General features: G+C 47.6%; 1 protein-coding gene across 1 annotated transcript in view; it reads left to right on the plus strand.

Moving 5' to 3' along the window:
• Positions 1 to 16,250, plus strand: part of LOC138301577 (olfactory receptor 10A4-like) — an 82,162-nt gene extending 65,912 nt beyond the window's left edge. The window contains exon 3 of the mRNA XM_069242093.1: positions 15,284 to 16,250. Within this exon, the coding sequence (XP_069098194.1) occupies positions 15,284 to 16,250 (967 nt within the window). The remainder of the gene's footprint in view (positions 1 to 15,283) is intronic.
• The last annotated feature ends 8,919 nt before the right edge of the window (positions 16,251 to 25,169 follow it).

Here is a 25,169-nt window from a genome sequence, read left to right on the forward strand (position 1 = left end):
AACACGACACCAAACACAAAACCCTTCCTGTATGTGTGTTGAGTGTAGGCCTAGCTCTGTGTGACGCAGAAGTAAATGAAGCCATGTGGGCCCCTGAAATGGCGGCTGCCTGACCTCTAAACTGGGACAATGGGATTGTGGGGTAACTGCGTTGCCGTTGCACACCGTCGCGGTAGGCGGTCATAGACCGCGGCGCAATGCTGCATTGGTTAACATTGGACACTGACTCTGGCGGTGGCGGTGGTCTCCTGACCAGGGACGATACTTGGGCTCCTCCCTACTATGGGCGGTACATTGTCTTCCGCCTGTCTGTTGGCGGTGACCGCCGCGCTGCTTGTCTGTACCGCCGTGGCGGGCGGTGTGTTAAAGTGGCTGTCTTTGTTGGCGGTTTCCGCCACGGTCATAATTCCCTTTTTTGGTCCGCCGGCCTGTTTGCGGTATTACCGCCGCTTTAACACCGACCGCCAGGGTTGTAATGACCTCCAGAATCTTTTCTGTGGAAGCGAATAATTGTTCAGCTGTGGAGTACATGTGTGATTAGTATGCAATAGGGACAGTATTATCCTCATCAAATGTTACATAGGTGAAACCGATGGCACCATCAATTACTCTGTTGTCCAAATGTGACTTGTTGTCCCTTGTATATAAATGTTTTGTTGCAAGCATGTCTTGTTGTAATGCTCCGAGAATGTCCAATATTTGCTGGTAACGTCTGAGAACAAGTGTCCAATATTTGCTTGTAACGTCAGGGCATATTAAATCATATAATGGTTTAATTCATTGTGCATAATCTGGAATGTAAATTCTGCCAACGTTTAAAAACCATTTAAAGATTGGATATTTTTAAAGGTGATTGGCTGGAAAGTGGGGTGCTAGGTTTTAGCCTTCATCTGACAACTCATATACCAAAAATAGGACACTGAGAACAGAAATTTTAGTTTTCTTAAAAGTAAGTTTGTAGCCGCATTCGGCAAATTCCACAACAATGTGGGCCATCCATTTCAGGTGGTGAATGAGATTAGGTAGATGTCATCAACATAGGACAAATGCCTCAGGGTCGATGTCCTGTAAAATGGAAGTCACATAACCTGAAAGCAGCCCAGGACTGTTTTTATACCTCTGTGGATGCCTTGAATTATTTATTTTGTTCTGTGATTTTAAAGTGCTAAATGCTGTTAGATCCCTGATTTTAGGCTCTGTAATTTGGCAGAAGAACCATCCAAAATATCCAACTTCATTTGCACACTATATTGTTAATGAATGATGTTCTGTGTGAATAGCAAATGTCCGTGTATGACACTTTAACTATCTATAATCTAAGATTATTCCATATGAATGAGCCAGTTTGGCAAAAGGAAATAAAGGATTTTTCATTGGTGAGACACAAGGCTTCATTACACCCTGGCACTCTAGCTGCGCGAGAATTTCACTCACAAGTATTTTAGTTTCACACTTAATAGGATAGTGAGGTTGAGGTTGTGGTTGGGACCTTATTCGTATTAAGTGGTAGGGAGAATCTTTATCGCACCCAACATGGTTGTGATACAGCTAAGGGGCCTGTGCCAATGCCCAATCGAATGAGTATGAATCAACTAATTCTATAGGAACTGGGGGTGACAAGGAAGGCTTTATGATCTTGTCCCCCCGCTGGACTTCACAGACAAATTCTGCTGGCCAATCCTTTTTGACAAAAGAAGGGCCAGATTTACAAGGTCCTAGTGCCACTCAAGTGTCACCTTTAGTGACGCTCTGGTGGAACTGTGCAGTGCATCACATTTACAAGGTGGTGTTGAACCACTTTTTGTGGCTTAATGCTGCCTTGCAAATATGGCCCCTCTGATGCAGTTTTCTGTGTCAGAGGGGCATGCAATGTGTGTTGCTGTGGGCATTCCACTACATCACTCATTGCTTTAACACTGCCACAGTTTTACTGGATGGCGGTACAGCACACATAAAAAGAGCAAAAGGCCATGAATGCTTATTCATGTGCAGGATGGTGTCCCTTCCTGCACATAAACAATCATTCAAAAATACTGAAGTTCCAAATCACCATTGTAGATTGTTTATGTGCAGGAAGGAATGCCTTTCTGCACATAAACAATCACTCTACTGAGGCAGACACCCCTGCACCATGGTGCAAGGATGCCTCCATTGGCGCAAGCTTCTTAATTTAGCACCAGCATAAGAGGAAACGCAGGGATGAACTGTGTTCTTGTAAATATGGCGCATGCCTGCAATTTAAAACTGGCACAGCAAACAATCACTCTAGTGAGGCAGACACCCCTGCACTACGGTGCAAGGATGCCTGCATTGGTGCAAGCTTCTTAATTTAGCACCAGCATAAGAGGAAACGCAGGGATGAGCTGTGTACTTGTAAATATGGCGCATGCCTGCAATTTAAAACTGGCACAGCACACCGCTGCCGATTTTGACACAGCACCATACTGCACCAGTTTCTTGAAGATCTGGCCCATAATGTCATAAATGTCAATTCATTGTCACCAAAATATTAATCAACTATGTGCTCAATGTCTCCCTCTAATTGTATTTTCATTTTATACATCCTACTGGGAGGGATATGCCCATGCCCGCAGTCTTGATTTCTATGAAGTCATCAGTTACTTTCACCTCCAGATGCTCTAGACGATTCCAGTGAACTATTGTGATCTCTTCTGTGCTGTCTAACAGAGCCAGTGCCCAGTTACTGTTCTCCAATAAAGCTCTCATCTTGCGTGGCATTACATGAAGAAATAACTGACACTTCTTTTTGAATTAGGGTTTTGTTGTGGATGTTTCTTTTCTGTTTTAATTTAAACTTCTGCTGAGATTCTTTGAATCTTTTTTCGGTTTCACATACTTGCGTTGCTCCAATCACCCACCTCTCTCACTATGTTTATCCCATGAGTCCTGAAAGGAACAAGATAGGCATGTATCAGTATATTGATACCTAGCCAGAGTTTTAATATTATTCCTATTTCTTAAATTGTAACATTTCGCAGGGGTCTCTGATTGTGGAGATTCTCCCCTGTCTTTTTTAAATGTTTGTTTTAGTTTATCCCAGGGTTTTCTAGAACCTTCAGATGATTGCTTGGTAGAATCCTAATTGAATTGAGCTTGTAACTGTAGTTTACTTGGTCTGGCTTCCAAACTATCCCGATCTATACTTGAATACGTTTCGGCAATAACTTTAGGCAGCTCCTGTTCTTGATCCTGTACAGGAACATCCCAGGGTTGCAAGCACAATGCTACTGCTAATGCTTCCCCTTTAAGGTTACTTACTGTTATTTGGACACTGTAGCAAAATTACCCATTAATTACACACCCAAATCCAGGGCCCAGGCAGCCCAGTATTCATCTTGAACTTAACCTTTCCGGAAAATTGGCAAGTGTTGGTGTACCACATGTGGTAGTGAATAGCTTGGCAAATACCATGCCTCAAGTGTTGCACTTATCCAATACATGAACCATTCCAAATGGCAAGCACATAGTGTGAATCCTGTCTTCATCTTGAGGTCTTGTATTAGGAAACACAGCTTCCAGGGTGTTTATTTTTATCTAAAAAGAAATATATTTACATTTGGAGGGTACCTTACCAATAATTGAATGCACCGTCGCATGGTTAATGCCTGCTGTGACTGTGTGCATTTGTGCTGGAGCAACACGTTCTGGGTTACTATTGAATGTTTCCATTACAACCTGTACTAAGAGTCTATGGGGGTCATTACAACCCTGGCGGACGGTGTTAAAGGTGCGGTAATACCGCAAACAGGCCGGCGGACAAAAGAAGGGAATTATGACCCTGGCGGAAACCGCCAACAAAGACTGCCACTTTAACACACCGCCCGCCACGGCAGTACAGACAAGCAGCGCGGCGGTCACCGCCAACAGACAGGCGGAACACAATGTACCGCCCACAGTTTTACAACAGGCCAATCCGCCACCTTTTCCGGGGCGGATTCACCGTGGATAAAAACACGGTGGAAACAGTTACTTCAATGGGAAAACGCTCATCTGAACACATCCCACGATGAACAAGGACTCCATGGAGCCCGAATTACACATTCTACCGGCCCTTGTATTCCTACTCATCTACGAAGACCAACTCCGCCGCGGCCGAAGACAACGGTGAGTACTGCACCTACGACATGGGGGAGGCAAAGGTTAAGGGGACACACACGAAACACCCCCACCCCCACCATCGCATATTACAACATACACACCAATGCATCCACAAAAATCACAGTAACAACCCACAATCCCACTGGAAGAATGCAAAGACAAAGCAAAATCAGTTCAAACATTGCAATGAAGCAATATACATGTCTGTCAAAAATATACAGATATATAATAAAATCAGCCAGAAATATATACATTACGAGAAGTAGTGCAGATATGCACATATCAATGTCCGTGTACCACTAGTCCAAAAATGCATGGGTGAGGCCCACAGTAGATACCTGTCCACAATCTGAGAGAACACTGCCGGGGCATCAGATAGAAATACTATAGGCACCTCAGGGGGAAGGGAAGGGGGGGCACCTCAGCCGGATGACTGCAAAGCCATATCCACGACAGGGCTCCATGCCCATTGATGTATCCTGGGGACTGCAAAGCCACAGTCTCTCAAGTCTATACAGTGGGTGGTTTGCCCACTGTTCCATCCTGGGGAGTGCAAAGCCACAGCCTCTCAAGTCTATACAGTGAGTTGTTTGCCCACTGTTCCATCCTGGGGAGTGCAAAGCCACAGTCTCTACAGTGGGTGGGTTGCCCACTGTTCCATCCTGGGGAGTGCAAAGCCACATTCTCTCAAGTCTCTACAGTGGGTGGTTTGCCCACTGTTCCATCCTGGGGAGTACAAAGCCACAGTCTCTCAAGTCTATACAGTGGGTGGGTTGCCCACTGTTCCATCCTGGGGAGTGTAAAGCCACAGTCTCTCAAGTCTCTACAGTGGGTGGTTTGCCCACTGTTACATCCTGGGGAGTGCAAAGCCACAATTTCGCAAGTAGATAACAGCCGCCACTGGCTCTGGAGGGGGACTTGTGCCCAGACTGGATTAGTCTCCCCGTGAAAGTTCCTGTCCCGTCACTGTCCAGCTGCACATGGGATAACGATGCTTGATGTGGTGGTCTTATCATTCTTACCCGGTGCATGCCCTGTTCAGCAGTGCTTTGCCATAGAGGTTCTGGACTGTTCAGCGGTGCTTTGCCGTGGTGATCCTGGACTATTCAGCGGTGCTTTGCAATGGCGGTCTCTGGACTGTTCAGCGGTGCTTTGCCATGGCGGTCTCTGGACTGTTCAGCTGTGCTTTGCCATGGCGGTCTCTGGACTGTTCAGCGGTGCTTTGCCATGGCAGTCTGGAACGGGCATTGGTGTGTGGCATGACGTTCCCTGGACTGGGCATTGGTGTGTGGCATGACGTTCCCTGGACTGGGCATTGGTGTGTGGCATGACGTTCCCTAGACTGGGCATTGGTGTGTGGCATGACGCTCCCTCATAGCCCACCTGGGCTGTGGCAGCCGGGGCCCTCCTGGGTACTGACTCCGGCGGTGGCGGTGGTCTCCTGACCAGTGACGATACTTGGGCCCTCCTGGGCAATGACTCCGGCGGTGGCGGTGGTCTCCTGACCAGTGACGATACTTAGGCCCTCCTGGGCACTGACTCTCGGCGGTGGCGGTGGTCTCCTGACCAGTGACGATACTTGGGCCCTCCTGGGCAATGACTCCGGCGGTGGTCTCCTGACCAGTGACGATACTTGGGCCCTCCTGGGCACTGACTCCGGCGGTGGCGGTGGTCTCCTGACCAGTGACGATACTTGGGCCCTCCTGGGCAATGACTCCGGCGGTGGTCTCCTGACGAGTGACGATACTTGGGCCCTCCTGGGCAATGACTCTGGCGGTGGTCTCCGGACCAGTCACGACGGTGCAGGCGGAGGCGTCTCAACCGCCGGGAAGGATGCCGCCCTTCTCCGCTGTGATACTCACAACAGGCTGGGCAGACTTCCTCTGGCCCTTCCCCACCTTTGGTGGAGTCACAGCTGACTCTCCAATCCCCTTGGGACCCCTGTGAGTTGTTTTCCCTCCAGGAGTCTTCACACGGTCCCGTCGTCCACATTCCAATTTCAGAGCCTTTACAGGGGGTGGGCTGCCAGTGCCTTGGCTCTGGGTCATACTGCCTGCCCTGGTGGCCGGTGCACTCCACACACCTTGAACAGGCACCACTGGTACTGGAGGCTTTTTGGCTGAGGCGCTACGACAGGACTGATGAATTGGAGGGGGGGGTGGGGGCAAAAAGGTCAACTTTACAGAGGGACAGTTTCTGACGAACACTGAGATGGGTAGTTGGAGGGGGCCTGGGAGTGGAGGAAGATGAGGAGGTTGTAGGAGGTGTCACTTTAGGTGTTTTGGGTGCAGGTACTGGAGGCTGTCGTGAGGTGGATGGATGTTGGGTGTGTGGGTGCTCCCGTTTGTGTACTTTTGGAGGGGGCGTCACAGACACACTGGGAGAGAACACAGGGGACGTGTAAATGGCAGTGGAGGTGGTGATTGCAGGTGAGCGGGAAGTGGTGCTGGGTGTTCTGTTGCGAGTCCTGGTGCCTGTAGATGTAGTGCATTCAGGTGTGTGTGTAGACGAGACTGGGAGGGAGGAGGGATAAGAGGAGGAGGGGGACACAGTGGAGGCAGTGGATGTTGCTGTGTCTGTATGTGGGTGATGCTTGCGTGAGTCCCTGTGGATTGTGTGGTGCCTATGTTTGCTTGAGCTACCTGTGTGTGTTGACTTGTGTGCATGCTGGTCTGTAGGTGTGCTTGGGATGGGCTGGGGTACAGGGGATTGGGTCTGGGTGGAGGCGGTTAGAGGGGGGAGGCTAGACACAGGGACAATGGCTGCCATCAGTGCTGAGGCCAGAGATTGCAGGGTTCGCTGAAGGACAGCCTGACCAAAATGAATGCCCTCCAGGAATGCATTACTGTGTTGCAACTCTCTTTCTACACCCTGGATGGCATTCACAATGGTAGACTGCCCACGAGTGAGTGACCTGAGGAGATCAATGGCCTCCTCACTGAGGGCAGCAGGGGTGACTGGGGCAGGGCCTGGGGTGCCTGGGGCGAAGGTGATGCCCACCCTCCTGGGTGAGCGGGCACGGGGTGAACGCTGAGGGGCTGCTGGGAGGGCAGTGCTGGTAGGGGAGGTGGCGGCTGTACCTGTAGAAGTGGGGCGCACAGATGGTACCGCCACCACAAGGGAGCTCCCATCGGCGGACGAGTCCGTGTCGCTGCTTGGTGATCCGGTGGCCGACGTGAAGCTCCCCTCGCCCTCCGTCCCACTGGTGCATTCTGAGTCCGAGGTGTGGCCCTCCATGGCCATGTGAGATGCAGCTCCCTCGTGCTCCGGTGCCACTGTACCTCCGCCTGATGATGCTGATGCACATAAGAACAGCGAAAGCACAAAAAGAGGGTGGGGGGAGTCAGAAGAAGAACAGGTTGAGTGGATGGCATACCACTACCGTTGGCGGAAAAGACAGTCACAGCGGCCCCCTGCACTATGCCGTGCTCCTAGCCTATGCATATGCAATTCCTGGAATATGGCCTACATGGCTATGGTGGACATCGGCACACATGGATGCCACAGGGGCATATATACATGTACTTGGCACTCTACTGCGGTGGTGTAGAGTGCCACATGGGCTGCATTACAGAGGGGCCTAGTCTACGTATTTCTGGCTGGCCTAGGTACACCCACAGGCCTCCTCCCCCACCCAGACCCCTCCATTGCGTGCAAAGTCCGCAGAATGAGGTTGTACTCACCCCCTTGTGTCTGCTGTGATGCCCTCAAGCACCCATCCAACTCAGGGTAGACCACCGCCAGGATCCGGAACATCAGGGGGGTCATGGTGCAACGGGCACCCCTCGCACGTTGGGAGGCCATCCCCAGCTGAGCCTCCGCCGTCTTCTTGCTCCAGCGGCAAATGTCCTCCCATCTTTTCCGGCAGTGGGTGCCCTGTCTCTGGTGGGCCCCCAGGGTCCGGACGTCCTTGGCGATGGCACGCCAAATGTCCCTCTTCTGGTGGGAGCTGACCTACATGACATGCACAAGGGATGATGAAAAGTCATTACCAACTGCACCGTCGATGTGAGTGGCCCCCTCCCTACTCTAGCCATGTGGCCCATTCATTCACATGCATTAATGTTCCCTGAACTCTGCCCCCTTCCCTCTTACAACCAGCCCTCTCCACCCAGGCCTAGCCCATACAACGTGCTCCCTGTGTACTAACCTGTTGGTCTGGAGGACCGTAGAGTAGCGTGTACTGGGGGAGGACCCCGTCTACCAGTTTCTCCAACTCCTGAGCAGTGAAGGCAGGGGCCCTTTCCCCAGACGCAGCAACCATTGTCGCTTCCAGACCGAGTTCACACCAGCATTTGCTGTGTAGGTCCTCTCTTGTCGAAGATCAGGTATCTAGTGATTGAACAGATAGAAAATGGCGGTGACGTCCGCGGCGGTGACGTCCGCGGCGGTGCGTATCATCACCGCCGGTGCACCTGTTCATTAGCTCCTGGGACCCATAGGGTCCTATGTAAACCAATGCAGCATTGCGCCTCGGTCTACGACCACCTACCGCGACGGTGTGCAACGCCAGCGCAGTTACCCCACAATCCCATTGTCCCATTTTAGAGGTCAGGCAGCCGCCATTTCAGGGGCCCACATGGCTTGGTTTACTTCTGCGTCACACATAGCTAGGCATACACTCAACACACATACAGGAAGGGTTTTGTGTTTGGTGTAGTCTTCTGTGTAACTGTTGGTACATACCAGGAAGAAAATTGACTTTATCGTCGCTGTTGTCCTTCGTAGGCGCCGTCAGCTGGGACATGTGAGAAGATGGCGGAATCCTCCCGTGTACCGACCGCTGGTGGACCTGTTGACAATGGAAGAGCGACATTTAGTCGTCACCTACAGGTTTGACCGTGCCACAATCCAGGAACTATGTACCCAGTTGGAGACAGGCCTGATGTCACCAATCCGCCATCCCACTGGAATCCTCCTGACGTGCAGGTGCTGTCAGTGCTCCATTTCCTTGCAAGTGGGTCATTTCAGACAACAGTGGCCATGGCATCAGGGATGTCCCAGCCTATGTTTTCCAACGTGTTGTCCAGAGTGTTGTCTGCCCTGCTGAAACACGTAAGGATATACATCATTTTCCCTGAGGTGGAACATTTGGCTACAGTCAAAGGTGACTTCTATGTCCTTGGACATATCCCCAACATCATAGGTGCTATTGATGGGACACATGTAGCTCTGGTCCCCCCCCACAGGAGTGAAGAGGTGTACAGGAACCGGAAGAGTTATCATTTGATGAATGTACAGATGGTCTGTTTGGCAGACCAGTACATCTCCCAGGTTAATGCTATGTTACCTGGCTCTGTGCATGACGCCTACATCCTGCGGAATAGCAGCATCCCTGATATGATGGGTCAACTCCAGAGGCACCGTGTATGGCTATTAGGGGACTCTGGTTACCCCAACCTTTCCTGGCTATTGACCCCAGTGAGGAATCCCAGGACCAGTGTAGAGGAACGCTACAATGAGGCCCACGGGCTGACTATGAGGGTGATCGAATGCACCTTCGGCCTCCTTAAGGCCAGGTTCAGGTGCCTCCATATGACAGGTGGTTCCCTATTCTACTCACCGAAGAAGGTGTGCCAGATCATCATCGCCTGCTCGATGTTTCATAACTTGGCTTTGCGACTCCAGGTGCCTTTTCTGCAGGAGGATGGTCCAGATGACGGTGTTGTGGCAGCTGTGGAGCCTGTGGACAGTGATGAGGAGGAAGCTGAGGAAGAAGACAACGACAACAGGGAGTCAGTCATACAGCAATATTTCCACACAGGTGAGAACATTTTCATTTTTACCATTACATTCACTGTCACACGTCTTCCTCTATCCTGTGTGTAATTTAATGGGATTATTTGGTAATTGAGTTGTTTCTTTCTATTACGGTTTCACAGGTGTGGTTACCAACGTGTGTCATCTACTTGCATCCTTCAAGGACTTGTGATGTGTGACATTGGTATGTTGCCTTTACATCTCACAACGCATTTTGACACTGTCATAGATATTACATTTGAACAAATCGTAGACTGACTCCAGATTATTTTGTGTTTCAAGGGTGTTTATTGAAGTGCTCAGAAATGGGAGGGGGTGGCAAAATGGTGATGGGTGATGGCGGAGAAATGTCCATGGCAGAATCCAGTCTATTAGTCTCACAGGTGCACTGCCCATATGGGCATAGGAAGTGGAGCTGGGGCAGTTCAAGTATGGACAGGGTAACTAAGTGGGACAGTGGGGGGACAATCAGGGTGGTCTCATTTCCTGCCGGGGGTCTTGCCATCTTGCTCTGTCCTGTCCCTGGATCTCAGGGACCGCTTGCGTGGTGGTTGTCTGTCTGCAGGGGGTGGGGTGCTGGTGTGGTGGTCCTCTGGCGGGACATCCTGTCCACTAGCGCCGGCGGAGGTGGTGGGCAGTTCATCGTCCTGGCTTGTGTCAGGGGCCCGTTGGAGTGCCACGGTGTCCCTCAGGGTCTGCTGTATGTCCTTCAGCACCCCTATGATGGTGCCCAAGGCGGAGCTGATGGTCCTGAGCTCCTCCCTGAACCCCAAATACTGGTCCTCCTGCAGGCGCTGGGTCTCCTGAAACTTGACCAGGACCGTTGCCATAGTCTCCTGGGAGTTGTGGTATGCTCCCATGATGGAGGTGAGGGCCTCGGGGAGAGTGGGTTCCCTTGGCCTGTCTGCCCCCTGTCACACAGCAGCCCTCCCAGTTCCCCTGTGTTCCTGTGCCTCCGTCCCCTGGACCGTGTGCCCACTACCACTACCCCCAGGTCCCTGTTGTTGTTAGGGTGGTGGGTTATCCTGGGTTCCCTGTAGTGGTGGACACACCGCTGATTGACCTGTCCTGGGTACGGAGGTTTGGGCCCGCTGGGTGGGTGCTGTGCTGGTGTTACCAGAGGCTGGAAGGTCAGTGTTGGGCTGTGCCTGTGCAAGGGGAACCGACTGTCCCGAGGCCCACGATGGTCCGGGCTGGTCATCAGGATCCAGTAAGGCAGAGCTGCTATCGTCACTGTGGGTCTCTTCTGGGGGTGGAGTGGTGTTGTCTTGACCCTCTGGTGTGGTGACGGTCCTTCGTGTTCCTGCAGGGGCATAAGAGCATGATTATTGCATGTGTGTGTGTGTGATGGTGTGCAATGGGTGGGTGTCTTTGTACCCCAGTGCTAGCATTCCTGTTTGGGGGCTTGTGTGATGATGGTTAGGGGGTTGTTCTGGGTATGTGCAGTGGGCATACTTAGGTGATAGGTGTCCATGCTTAGTTGTGTCATGCCGGGCTTGGTGTTGGGATGTGTAGTTTGTGTTATGAATACATTAGTGAGGAGTTGGGGTGATAGGGGAGGGTGGGGGTGTGATAGCATGCAGGTAGGGTGGGGGATAGGATAGTTAAAATTTGACTTACCAGTGTCCCATCCTCCACCGACTCCTCCGAGGCCCTCTGGATGCATGATGGTCAAGACTTGCTCCTCCCATGTTGTTAGTTGTGGGGGAGGAGGTGGGGGTCCGCCACCAGTCTGCTGAACCGTGATGTTGTGCCTGGAGACCGTTGAACGCACCTTCCCCCGTAGGTCGTTCCACCTCTTCCTGATGTCCTCCCTATTTCTTGGGTGCTGTCCCACAGCGTTGACCCTGTCGACTATTCTTCGCCATAGCTCCATCTTCCTGGCTATGGATGTGTGCTGCACCTGTGAACCAAATAGCTGTGGCTCTACCCAGACAATTTCCTCCACCATGACCCGGAGCTCCTCCTCGGAAAAGCGGGGGTGTCTTTGACGTGCCATGGGGTGGTGTGTATGATGTGTGGGGTGGGGTGAGTGTTGATGTGTGTGGTGATGTGTAGTGGTGTGTGGTGTTTTGTGTGTGGATGTTGTGTGCCTCTGTATGGTGGGGTTGTCTTTGCTGTGCTGTCTATGTGGCCTTCGTCCGTGAATTGTGGTCACAGGGGTTTGTGGGTGATGTGGGTGTGTGTTTTATATTGTATTGGGTGTGTGGGAGTGTTGTTTATATGTATATCAGGTCTGTGTATTTTGAATTGTCCAATGTGGCAGTGTTTTGGAGATGTGTGTGTATTTTGAGCATGACGGTATGTACCGCCAATGGAATACCGCGGTTGAAAGACTGCCGCGTGGATTCGTGGGTCGTGATAGCATGGGCGTATTTCTGTTGGCGTGGAGTTGGAGGATTTGTTTTTGGCAGTTTAGCACTGACCTTTGGCGTGGGGGACTTGTGTGGGTGTCTGAATTTCGGCGGATTCCGAGATGTGGGTCATAATAGGTGTGGCGGAATTCTGCGGCCGTGCGGTGTATTGGCGGTCTTCTGCACGGCGGTAAGCGCCTTTTACCGCCAATGTTGTAATGACCCCCTATGTATTGTTACAATTTCAATGTATAAGCGGCTAACCTCAGCTGCCGCGAAGGTGCCTGCATCACAATGCGGTGTATATGTGGCCAAACGAAGCCAGGTAGGACCATCATTACTCAGAGACCCTAGCCTAAAATGTAGTATTGTATGGTGTAGGGCACCATCAAGACAGTTTTGGTGGTCTTGGAAAGATCATGATATCTCTATGTATGGATATGCTCTGTATTGTGCAGGTATACAATGATGAAATGTATTAGAGTTCCCATCAACTGCTGGAAAATTGACCCAAGAGTAAAAAAGTTCTGTCCTATAAGCTGGGTGATCCTCAACCACAAATATAACAGCATCCCCTGAGCTATGAGGTCATTATTTAATAAATGATTAGTGTGGGGGGCCTCATGTTTACTGCAATTACCTCCCATTGCAGTTTTGCCAATGTAAATATATTGGTTCAGAGAAAAGGATACCAATTAGGGGTTAATTATTTTAAGGTTCCAGCTTGAACTACTTTCAGTCTAAAATAGGTGCTACATATCCAGCTAAGGAGGACATCCTCAATATCATGGACATCTCCATATATACGATGTTTAGCATGTAGTGAGACAGCGAGTCAGTGTCTGACCAATATTGGTGGTACCATGTTGTGTTTGGTTCTCGTTATACTAAAAGAGGCTGGATTCGGGAGGCAGCACTGTCTGGCTAAAGGGAACTGAGTGCAATCTTATTTCATATCATAACTGTCGGTCTAACCCTTTCAGCCAGCTAGCAGTACCTCACCAGCACCTAAAAGTGGCCATGATTTATGGCAGCCGTACACATGACATTATGGACCTCATTCTGACCCTGGCGGTTTGAAACCGCCAGGGCAGAGGGCCGCGGAAGCACCGCCAACAGGCTGGCGGTGCTTCATGGGCAATTCTGACTGCGGCGGTAAAGCCGCGGTCAGAAAAGGGCAACCGGCGGTTTACCGCCGGTTTACCCCTGGCCCAGGGAATCCTCCATGGCGGTGCTGCTTGCAGCGCCGCCATGGGGATTCCGACCCCCTTCCCGCCAGCCTGTTCTGAAGAGGCTGGCGGGGACGGGTGTCGTGGGGCCCCTGGGGGCCCCTGCACTGCCCATGCCAATGGCATGGGTAGTGCAGGGGCCCCATAATGATTTTCAGTGTCTGCTTTGCAGACACTGAAAATCGCGACGGGTGCAACTGCACCCGTCGCACCCCTGCAAATCCGCCGGCTCCATTCGGAGCCGGCTTCCTCTTTGCAGGGGCTTTCCCGCTGGGCCGGCGGGCGATCTTCTTGAGATCGCCCGCCGGCCCAGCGGGAAAGTTAGAATCACCGCCGCGGTCATTTGACCGCGGTGCGGTGTTTGGGCAGTTTCCGTCCGGCGGGCGGTGCCCGCCGCCCGCCGGTGTCGGAATGACCCCCTATGATTCCTCACGGAAATCATGGTGCAACAGATCTCATCCTTTTCTCTCAGTTACATACACACTTGCAAAGACAGACAGAAGCTGAAATTGGTGCAATGCATTTTATTGAATCAACTGCATTCTAGATAAAATAGCATGTACTGCAACGATTAGGATGATAAAACCAAATAATAGCAATTCAGTGACAAGGAAAATGAAAAAGAAGAAAGGTCCCACTATAGTGTCAGAGTGCTAAGTGTCAGGATTCCTACCTACGCCAATAAGATGTTACTAGAGCACTGCAGAGTTAGCCCTAATCCACCTTTCAGGTTTCATTGAAAGACACCATCTCCCATACCTGAATATGATAGTGAAGAGGGCTGTTAGTCTACTGAGAGTCCTCCCTTATGTAAATGTAGACACCAAGTCTCAGCAGACAGCTGCAGTGAAGCGACAGCATGCAGTGGCAATTTTCTGACAGGAACTCTCCCGCTAACATATAGGGGGGGAAAGGGATGTTTTATAATAAAACAGCTAGTGTTATGAGAAACCTGCCCTGATGTAAGAACATGTATGTTTCTCGTGAAGAGACAAAGATTGCAGTATTCCACTTTGCACTGACAACATATTAAAGACAACCTTGAGCAAAGCACAGTAATGAAAACAGTTTCTGTGCTAAAAGCATTTGAGATAAAGGAAAATAAAACATCACCACAGAAGAGAACTTCTGCTCAGAAAATAAAATGAATCATACTAGGCTAAAGGACACAAGCTGCAGATCTATGGCTAAAATAACGTGCCCATAAAAACTACTAAAATAACATCACAACAAAACCTATCTACCAAAATACTGAGAAATAAAAAAATAATGCAATTTGAAAGCAGGTGTTAAAAGGTGTAATGTGTTCATTTTGCCTTTCTTTTTTAACTTTATTTGTGTGCTGCACTGTACAGCACAAACACAAAGTAGGAAAAGTTTTAAAAGTTGTCTAGGCTTAGTATTTTGGACTGGAAGGGAGCCCCTCCATCACAAAACAGATGCTAGACTCAAACACACACACCTTTGCACTATGGCATGAAGTTGTGTGCATGACGCACAGCACTGAAATTCTGCTCTGGCATTAGGGAGAGCTCTGGCCATATCTTTGTAGATATCTCCTGTTCTCCTTCTCCCTCACTGTTACGCAATGCATCGCAGCATTTTTTATTGGTGTAATACATTTGGTGACACTTTGATAAATCTGGCTTGTAATCTCATGCAGATACCACCCCTCATAACTTGTAAGTAGTGTAGGAAGTATAGTGAATGACTGTACACACAAAGCTTCCATAGATGTTTTAATCCTCTGCCGAAGCTTTTGCGAGTTTGTTTTCTCAGAGAGAATTGTCTAATAATCTTGTGCTTTTTTATCTTTTTCAGGGGAAGCAATAAAACCATGAACTGCACCAATCAGTCCTCTGTTAAGGACTTCATTCTCTTGGGATTTTCAGACTTTAATCCCTATCTACAGAAGTCAATGTTTGTGCTCCTCTTGTTAGTCTACCTTGCAACTTTGATAGGTAATATGACAATTGTATTACTTGTAACAGTGGCCAATGGTCTCCAAACACCAATGTATCGCTTTCTCAGAAACCTGTCTTTCTTGGAAATATGTTTAACCTCCACCATACTCCCAAAAGCTATAAGTGGCGTCAACCCAAACAACTCAATTATTTCATTTGCAGACTGTGCTGTGCAGATGTTTCTTTTTGTTTCTCTGGGAGCCACAGAGTGCATTTTGCTAGTGGTGATGGCATATGACAGGCATGTTGCTATCTGTAACCCATTACGATACCTAGTGATCATGAATCCAAAAATGTGTGTTTCATTGATGACTGTTTCATGGATGTGGGGTGGCAGTGTATCTGCAGTACTGACCAGTTTTATTTTCAGTTGGCCTTACTGTGGATTTAACATCATCAACCACTTCTTCTGTGACATGCCAGCAGTTCTGAGTCAAGCTTCTGCTGACACCTTCATTAATAGGGTGACAGTATTTGCTGCTGCCATGGTTTGCTGCATCTGCCCCTTTATAGTGATTATTCTGTCCTATGTGAACATTCTTTTCACTATCCTTAGCATGAGCAGTGCAGCAGGAAGACACAGGGCTTTTTCCACATGTAGTTCTCACCTTGTTTCTGTCACTCTGTTTTATGGCTCTAAAATATGCATGTATTTCCGAATCAGACACAGTGGAACCCAAGAGCGGGACAAACTGCTCTCAATTCTCTATAGTGTGATGACCCCCATGCTAAACCCACTTATATACAGTCTGAGAAATAAAGATGTTAAAGATGCTTTAAAGAGTCTTATCAAAAGGACTGGCATTTCCCCAAATACTATGTAGCTTTTTAATAAAGTATATGCAATAGGAAAATACATTTAAATTGGAAAGAAAATGTTTATATTTATGTAATAGTTTCCCTTAATTTTATGAAACTTCGAATACATGACATGTTATTTTAGCTGTTCATAACTAATATTCGAAAAGCTATGATTTATCACTGGCCAGTGTTTTGGTTTTTTGCATTTATTGGGAAGTACTGTTCATGCTCAATGGGCTATCTCTTTTTGCATTCAATTTTGTATTAATGTATTTTTTTGAACATTTTAATACAAACTGTATAATATTAAATAAGCATTGGAAAATAGCCCTCTCTGAAGGGTCACACCAACATTTTTGCCTTCCTCCTCTTTTTCTGACCTCAATTTTGCTAGTTTTAGGACTTTGCGCACTTTACCACTGTTGACCAGTGCTAAAGTGCACATGCTCTCTCCCCAAAATATGGTAGCATTGATTCCTATCCAACTAGCATATTTAATTTACCTGTACGTCTCTGGTAAAGTGCATTACATCTGCCCAGGGCCTGTAAATTAAATGCTACTAGTGGGCCTGCAGCGCTGATTGTGCTACTCACATAAGTAGCCCCTTAATCATGTGTCAGGCCTGCCATTGCAAGGCCTATGTGTGCAGTTTCACTGCCACTTCATCTTGACATTTAAATCTACTCCCCTTTTTCTACATATAATTTACCCCTAAGGTAGACTGTAGGTATCGCATAGGGCAGTGTGGTAATTACGTAAATGGCCCGGCATGTACTTATGTGTTTTTACATGCCCTAGTAGGGTGAAACTCACAAATTCGTTGTCCACTACTGTGAGGCCTGCTCCTCTCATAGGCTAGCATTAGAACTGCCCTCATATACTTTTAAATGATAGATTCTGATCTAGAAGGAGTAGCCCTGGCATGTTTAGTATGACCAGAATAGTGATAGAAATTCATGCTTACTGGTGAAGTTGGATATAATATTATTATTTTAGAAATGCCACTTTTAGAAAGTGGAAATTTTTCTGCACTTACCTCCATCTGTGCCTTACAGCCTGTGTCCGATCCATGTCTGGTCTGTAATGGTTGATGGCTCTCTTTGTGCGTTTCACCCAGACAGCCATAAACACAGGGCACTCTGTCACATTTGCATTCATCTGCATACTGAATGGGTCTCCCTGGGCTGGAAGGGTGGAGGGGCACCTTTTTACACTTCAAAGGCCAATAGCCTGTTCTCAAACAAAGAACTTACAAAGGACTTACAACCCCCTACAGGGATCCTGGCAGACAGGGATGGGCTGAAAGTGGATCTTGTTCACTTCAAAACAACTCTTTGAAGTTTCCCCCACTTCGAAAGAAATTTTTTGGGTATATATACTGGGTCTCTGACTTCTGGATCTACACCTGAACTCTGTCAGATGAACAGTCTAGCTGCCCAAGGAACTTATCTGGACTGCTTTGCTTAGAAGAACTTATGCCCTGCTTGTTGCCTGCTGCCTGCTGCCTGCTGACCTCTGACTTTGCTAGAAGGACTCTGCCTTCCCCAAAAGTGCTCTCCAAGTGCTTAGATTGTGTTTGCCTCCAGTTCTGAACGCTCAGGGCCAACATAGACTTCATCTTGTAGCTTCTAGCTAGTTTTCCAACTTCAGCAACTCCTGCACAGACGTGGCTGCCCGACTCCACAACACTGCCTGCTCCAGGGCTGTGGCCCTTGCTGCATGCAATGGCTGGGGCCTGCAATGCAAGTCTGATGTCGCCACAATACCGCTGACGTCCCACAGTGTGATTGTACCACTGTGAAGTCAACACATCACGTCTTGACTGACTGGATCTGTCGACCCCGTCGGGTCGCAAGGAACCAATGCCTTGCCACCGACACCACACCAGCTCGTCCTGCAACCAGACAGAACTGATGCCTCGCCTCCCCCTGCCTTGCAGTGCCGAACCAACGACTCACCTCCCTGAATGCTTTAAGGGACTGACCCCGTACCGGTTCCAGTGACTCATCACCTCCACGACTCCATGCAACATCTTTGTTTCTTTGTTTTACAAGGTACTGTGCGTAGGGGTCCGTGAGACTCTGTGACTGGGGTCTGTGGTGTCAGATTATTGGGAATGACTCCATCAGCGACACCGTGATAGCCCCAGTTGGAACTATTGTGTTTATATGTGCTTTAGTGGGATTTAATCTTTAAAAATCCATAAGTTTGCTTGTGTACATTGGATTTTCATTGTTTTGACCATATTTTATTCAAATAAATATTATCTATTGCTTCTAGACCTGTGTGGTTTATATTTGTGGTGTTTTCACTATGTTACTGTATGAGCTATTGCACAAGTACTTTACACATTTCTTTCTAAGTTAAGTCTGCGTGTTCTGTGCCAAGATACTAGAGGGTGAGCACAGGATAATTTGGGTTGTGTTGTGACTTACCCTGATTACGATGGTGGTCCCTACTTGGACAAGGGTAAACACGTCTATTCACAGACCCAATTTAGGATGGCTGTACATCATTCATACATGTTAAACTTAAAACTGATAAGAGACATTACAATATTTCCAAATACTTCATGTTTGAAAGGCATTCAACATGATTAATATTCCAACCTGGCACATTTATGTCTTGAAATTAGAATTACATGCTCATAAAAATGGACACATTACATTTTGATAATCTATCCCTTTCCTCCTGAGAAGGTGTGTGTTTTTTAACTTGCCATTATAGCTTTTGTACCCAAAGATTAGTCAAAGGAGCTAACAACTAAGCTCCAGAGATATCATTACATAGGAAACATCACTTACATTGCAGTGACTTTACTACAAAGTGTTCGTGGTAAAGACATTCGTGGTAAAAGCATATGCATTGTAAAAACATTTAGTGGTAAGTGCATGCGTGGTAATGACCATGCATTGTACTTACCGCTTTGTAAAGGCATGCATTGTAAGTGCATGCGTTGTTCCATCATACATCCTTATTACAGAGTATCAGTTTCACAGTGACATTAATATTCTTTATAGTAACCTCTTCTAATACAAGCTTGCATAAATGAAATGTATTTTGGGCCATAATCAAATGTTTTAAGTGCCCACCATCCTTTATTACTTCAAACAGATACCTAAGACCAACATTCCCATTTATTGTTTATGCTTAATTTCCTTGCTTTTTCTGTTATGTTTTGTTACAATATTTTATATAGTGTCCATGCCCCAAATGGTTTCATGGTGCTGAAAGGAAACCAAATGTAGACACTAAGTGGAAATTATTTTTTATTATAAGCTTGCCTGAAAAGCCAGGTTTTCGGTGTTTTCCTGAATTATTGATAACCGTTAGCAGATCTTATCCCTTAAGAAAAGACGTTCCATAATTTAGAAGCAGCCACTGAGAAACAGACCCAGCCAGAATGCTTATACTTGAAGTTGGGGACACATAACAAGCAAAGTTGGGCAGAACGAGAGGATGTGGGGGAATTCCAAAGAGAATAGAAGAATGACTAGTGAAGTGGAGATATAAAGATAATGTAACTAACGTTATAGTTCTTTAGGTAGCCAATGGGGATTCTTCATCCGGGGTAATATTGCAGTGTTTAGGTTGTTTGTAGATCAGACGAGACACCTGATTCTGCACTACGTGCAATCTTTTAATCAGGCCTTTCGAAAGACTAGCATATAATGAATTTGCATGGTCTAACCCAGACAACACCAGAGTGATGACAGCTTGGAGAAGAGCCTCAGGGTTAAGAAATTTTGCAATTATCTTTATTTGTCAGAGCATTAAGAAGGCAGATAATATAACTGAACGAATTTGAGGTTTCTGGTATAGACATGAGTCAATGGTAAACCTGAGGCTTTTTATCTTTCTTTTGGAGAGGATGGAATCTCCTAGCTGAGCAGGCCAAAATGAATCGGTCCAATATTCAAGCCTATTTTTGGATATAATGATCTCGGTTTTATCCATATTTAATTTAAACTGATTACTATTCATCCACTTCTGAATAAACAACATAGTTGATTGGAAACGCTCAATAGACTCAGGGGAATTGTCCAATTTGAAAAGCAATTGTGTATCATCCGCACAGTTGTACGTTTTACAATTCAGTTTTTTAGGGCATGAACAAAAGGAAGAATGTAGATGTTAGCGCCTGGCCGACGCTCACACTACCTCCCTGGTGCAGGTCACGACCAGTGGCCGACATAAGAGAGGGGGTTAAAAAATCCTCGGGTGCAATTTTTATTTATTTAAAAAAAAAACCCGGGAGACATGGAAAACTTCTGTGTCTCCTCCTGAACCCCCACTATCCCCCTTGTGACGTCAGCACACTGCGAGGTGCGCTGACATCACTATCTGTTTTCCCCACCAGAGCAGGAAGCGGCCTTGCGGCCACTTCCTAATCCAATAGGGGAACTGGGCCCAAACAGGCCTTCCTGCTCTGGTGGGAAACTGGACAAAGGAAAGGGAAGTGACCACTCTGCTGTCCATCACCATCCCAGGTGTGGGATTTTTGCAGCATGCCAAGCTGTGGATTTTGGGCTCTAGCTCAGCCAGAACCTCATGAAACTTAGCAAAACTGTGTATTTTTGAAAAGTAGACACATAGGCGAATCAATGATGGGGTAGCTTCTGTGGCTCTTACCACATTTGTCTACTTAGACTCCCTTGTCAACATCGAAATTTTTCTAAAAAGCACATTTTCCTCACATTTCTGTGATGCAAAGTACTGCACTCTGAGAGGAGTCTCACCCTTCCTTCCACTCAACATTCCCTGAAGTCTCCCAATAAAAATGGCAGGTCATTTGTGTTTGTATGCCTAGTGCCTGCAACAGGAAATGCCCCAAAACACAACGCGGACAAATCACATGTTTCAACTGGAAACTGTCTGTCTTTTTGCAATGTGCCTAGCTGTGGATTGTGGCCTCTAGATCAGCTGGAACCTAGTGAAACTTAACAAACCTGTACATTTTTTAAAGGTAGGCACATTGGGGAATCAAGGATGGGGTGACTTATGTGGCTCTTACCACATTTTTTACCCAGAATACCTTGCAAACCTCATAATTTGTCCAAAAAAATAATAATAATTTTCCCGACATTTGTGTGATGCAAAGTTATGCAGTCTGAGGAGTGCCACATCCTTCTTTCCACTCATAACTATGCAAAATCTCCCCATAAAAATACACCTCACGTAACGTGTGTAGGCCTGGTGCCCACAACAGGAAACGCACCAAAACATAGCATGCACACATAAGATTTTACCTCAGAAAACTGACTTGTTAATTTCAATGTGCCTAGCAATCAATGAAGAGTTCTATCTCAGCCAGAACATAGGAAAACCTAAGAAACCTAGACATTTTTGTAAACTAGACAGTAGGGTATACAAGAATGGGGTGAATTGTGTGGCTCTTGTCGCATATGTATACCTAGAATACCTTGTAAACCTCAAAATGTGTCTAAGAAACATATTTTCCTCACATTTCTGTGATGCACAGTGCTTCAATCTGAGGGGAGCCACAAACTTCCTTATTTCCACCATTCCCTGAGGTCTCCCAACATAAATGATACCTCATTTGTGTGGGATGACCTAGTGCCCGTGACAGAAAACAATTATTTAGATTTTTATAAACAAATCGCCCCAGCATTATAGTTGGGTGATTAATTTTGCTGACAGCCCTACTTAACAATCACTAGCTCAGACATCAAAATAATAAAAGTGATAAAATGTCTTTCTTTTGCAAATTCCCTTAAGAAATATTGTTCATCCATTAATAGGTTCTTTACTCATGATCTTTAACATGCAATTTAGATTCATTATCATTCTTACCTACTTCAGACATTTCACAATAGAATTGTTCCAGATATCTGAATCAAGTCAGACAAGCTAGTGGTGTAAATGTATATGGAAACTCAAATGTGGCTTCAAATTTGGCTTTACACCTTTATGCAACTGGAGTAATTCCTGGCCCCAAAATGTAGTGACCTGAAAAAGTAAAAATAACTGATTGAGTTGCCAATTTTTCCTCATGTGGGTGAGGGACTATCAGGATTCAGGCTAGCAGCAGGTATTCAATCATGTGCATGTTATTTGGGAGGAGGAAACACTGGCAGATGGGTCAGTGTAAACTGAAGAGGCTATAAAGTACTAGACTGCTGACTTCATGAAGGTTTAGTTACTCACTTCCCTTGTTTGGTTATTTCTGGATTACTGGTAGCAAAGATGTATTTAAGGCATCACAAGGCTCTCAGACTTTACCTGACTATGATCCTCATTATGACATTGATGCTAAGTACTGCTTACTGCCATGCTGACGTCCATGCTGACTGCCGCCAACACACTGCCACCGCAGCAGATTACCGCTACCCATATTATGACACACACATAGCAGTCAATCACTATACAGCCACACACACAAGTGATAAACTGGTGGTATCAAAATCCACACCGTTACGGCAACAGAACTACGCCCACATCATTATGACCCACGAATCACTGCAGCAGACATTCAATGGCGCTAAACCATTGGCTGTACATACCGCCACGCTCAAAATCTACACACACATACAAAATAACACTACATTGGAAAATTTGAATAACACACACCTGACACCCATAAACACACAGCACCCACACACCTATACAGCTATAAAACACACTCCCACATTACCCACAGCCCTTTACGACTAAACAATTGCCAGAAGAGAGATATCAAGAACACAGACAAGACCACAGCCACACACCACCATTACCTATACACCATCCATGCACCTTATATCACACACCCCAAAGCATCATCCCATACACCCTCACCCACACCACTCACACTACAACCCTGGCACCACTACGGCACCCCAGGTTCTCAGAGGAGGACCTAAGGGTCATTGTGGAGGAAATCATCCGGGTAGAGCCACAGCTATTCGGATCACAGGTGCAGCATATATCCATTGCAAGGAAGATGGAGCTATGGTGCAGAATCGTGGACAGGGTCAACGTCGTGGGACAGCACCCCAGAATAAGGGATGACATCAGAAAGAGGTGGAATGAACTACGGGGAAAGGTGCGTTCCGCAGCAGCAAGACACCAGGTATCTGTACAGAAGATTGGTGGTGGACCCCCACCTCCTCTCCCACAACTAACAACATGTTAGGAGCAAGTCTTGGCAATCATGCATTCTGAGGGCCTGGCAGGAGTAGGAGGAGGACTGGACTCTGGTAAGTCAAATCTCTATTACTATCACTGCCCCCTACCTGCATGCCATCACAAACTCCCACCCTTACCCTCACTCCCATCACTACACCACCTCACACACACCCAACCATCACAACCCACCCCTCCCAATTCCAAGCCCTGCATGTAACACTGATGCACGGACACCTATCACAGACCTGCATGGACACCCATCACTAAAGCATGCACACTAGAGAGAATCACCTAGCACACCAAATAGCTACTCACACAAGGCAAAGCTGCCAGGGCAATAACAACCATACAGAGCAGCACACCCATGCACAAGATGTCACACGCAGAAACAATAACACTGCATTTATATCCGCACAGATCCCCCACCCAACGTCGCCGGAGAGGAGGTGCCAGCAACATCCAGTCCCCTCCAGAAGACGCCGACAGTGATGACATCAGCTCTGGACGCCTGTATCTGGATGACCAACCTGGCCCATCAGGGACCTCCAGACAGTCGGTTACCCAGGCACAGTCCCATACCACCACAGAGCCTCCCCCCTCAGGAAACATCAGTGCAGTACTCACCCAGGAGGCCCATACCTCTGTCCCCAGGATACATCAATCAGCAGTGTGTCCACCACTACTGGGACCCCAGGCCACCCCACAAACACAGGACGATCAGGGATCTGGGGTCAGTGGCAGTGGGCACACGGTTCAGGTGACAGAGGCACAGGACAACAGGGAAGCTGGGAGGAATGCTGTGCGACAGGGGGATGACAGGCCCAGGGAACCAATGCTCCAGGAGGCACTCACCAGGATCCTAGGAGCATACCACCATTCCCAGGAGACAATGGGCCAGATACTGGACAAGTTGCAGGAGACCCAGCATCTGCAGGAGGGACAGTACCTGGGGATCAGGGAGGACTTGAGGGACATCAACACCACCCTGGTCACCATTGCAGGGGTGCTGGCAGACATGGCCAACACCATGAGGGATGCAGTGGCACACCAGCGAGCCCCTGACACTAGCCAAACCGATGAACAGCTTTCCACCTCTGCTGCCGCTAGTGGACAGGAGGCCCCACCACAGGACCAACAGGCCACCAGCACCCCTCCCTCTACAGAAGGAGAACCACCCCACAAATGGTCCCTGTGATCCAGGCAGAAGCCAGAGACTATTGCCAAGACCCCTGCCAGGAAATAAGACTCTCCTTATTGTCACCCTTGTGTCCCACCCTGTCTCCCTATCCACCTTGAACTGCCATTGCTCGCTTCCTATGCCCCCTTGGACAATGCACCTGTGCACCAAATAGATTGGCACAATACCCTGGACTTTCCTCCATCATCACCCCATCCAAATGCACTTGCCCCTCTTCTTCTTAGCACTTTAATAAACACCCTTGGAAAAAAAAAAAAAAATGTATGGAGTATGTCAATCTTTTAAGTATGTATTCGTTTAACCAGGTTCAAACATTGCAATTCAACTGTACAGTAAAGTTCACATAGGACATACCTGTAGTTGGCTGCAGTGATCACACCAAGAGCGATAGTGGGGCACGAACATCTGCAAAATGAATTGCCAAAGGGTACAGTGAGTGTGCATAGAAGTGGGAAATAACAGCATGCCAGTGCCAAAGATAATCTAAATAATGTCAATGAAATGTGAAGTAACACTGTCTTACCTGTGTGTCATTGGAAGTACTGTTGGATCACTGCTATTCTGTTGTCCTCATCCTCATCCCCTGCCTCCTCATCCTCACTGTCCACAGGATCC

This window comes from Pleurodeles waltl, chromosome 6 (assembly GCF_031143425.1).
Source record: "Pleurodeles waltl isolate 20211129_DDA chromosome 6, aPleWal1.hap1.20221129, whole genome shotgun sequence".
Lineage (NCBI taxonomy): Eukaryota > Metazoa > Chordata > Amphibia > Caudata > Salamandridae > Pleurodeles > Pleurodeles waltl.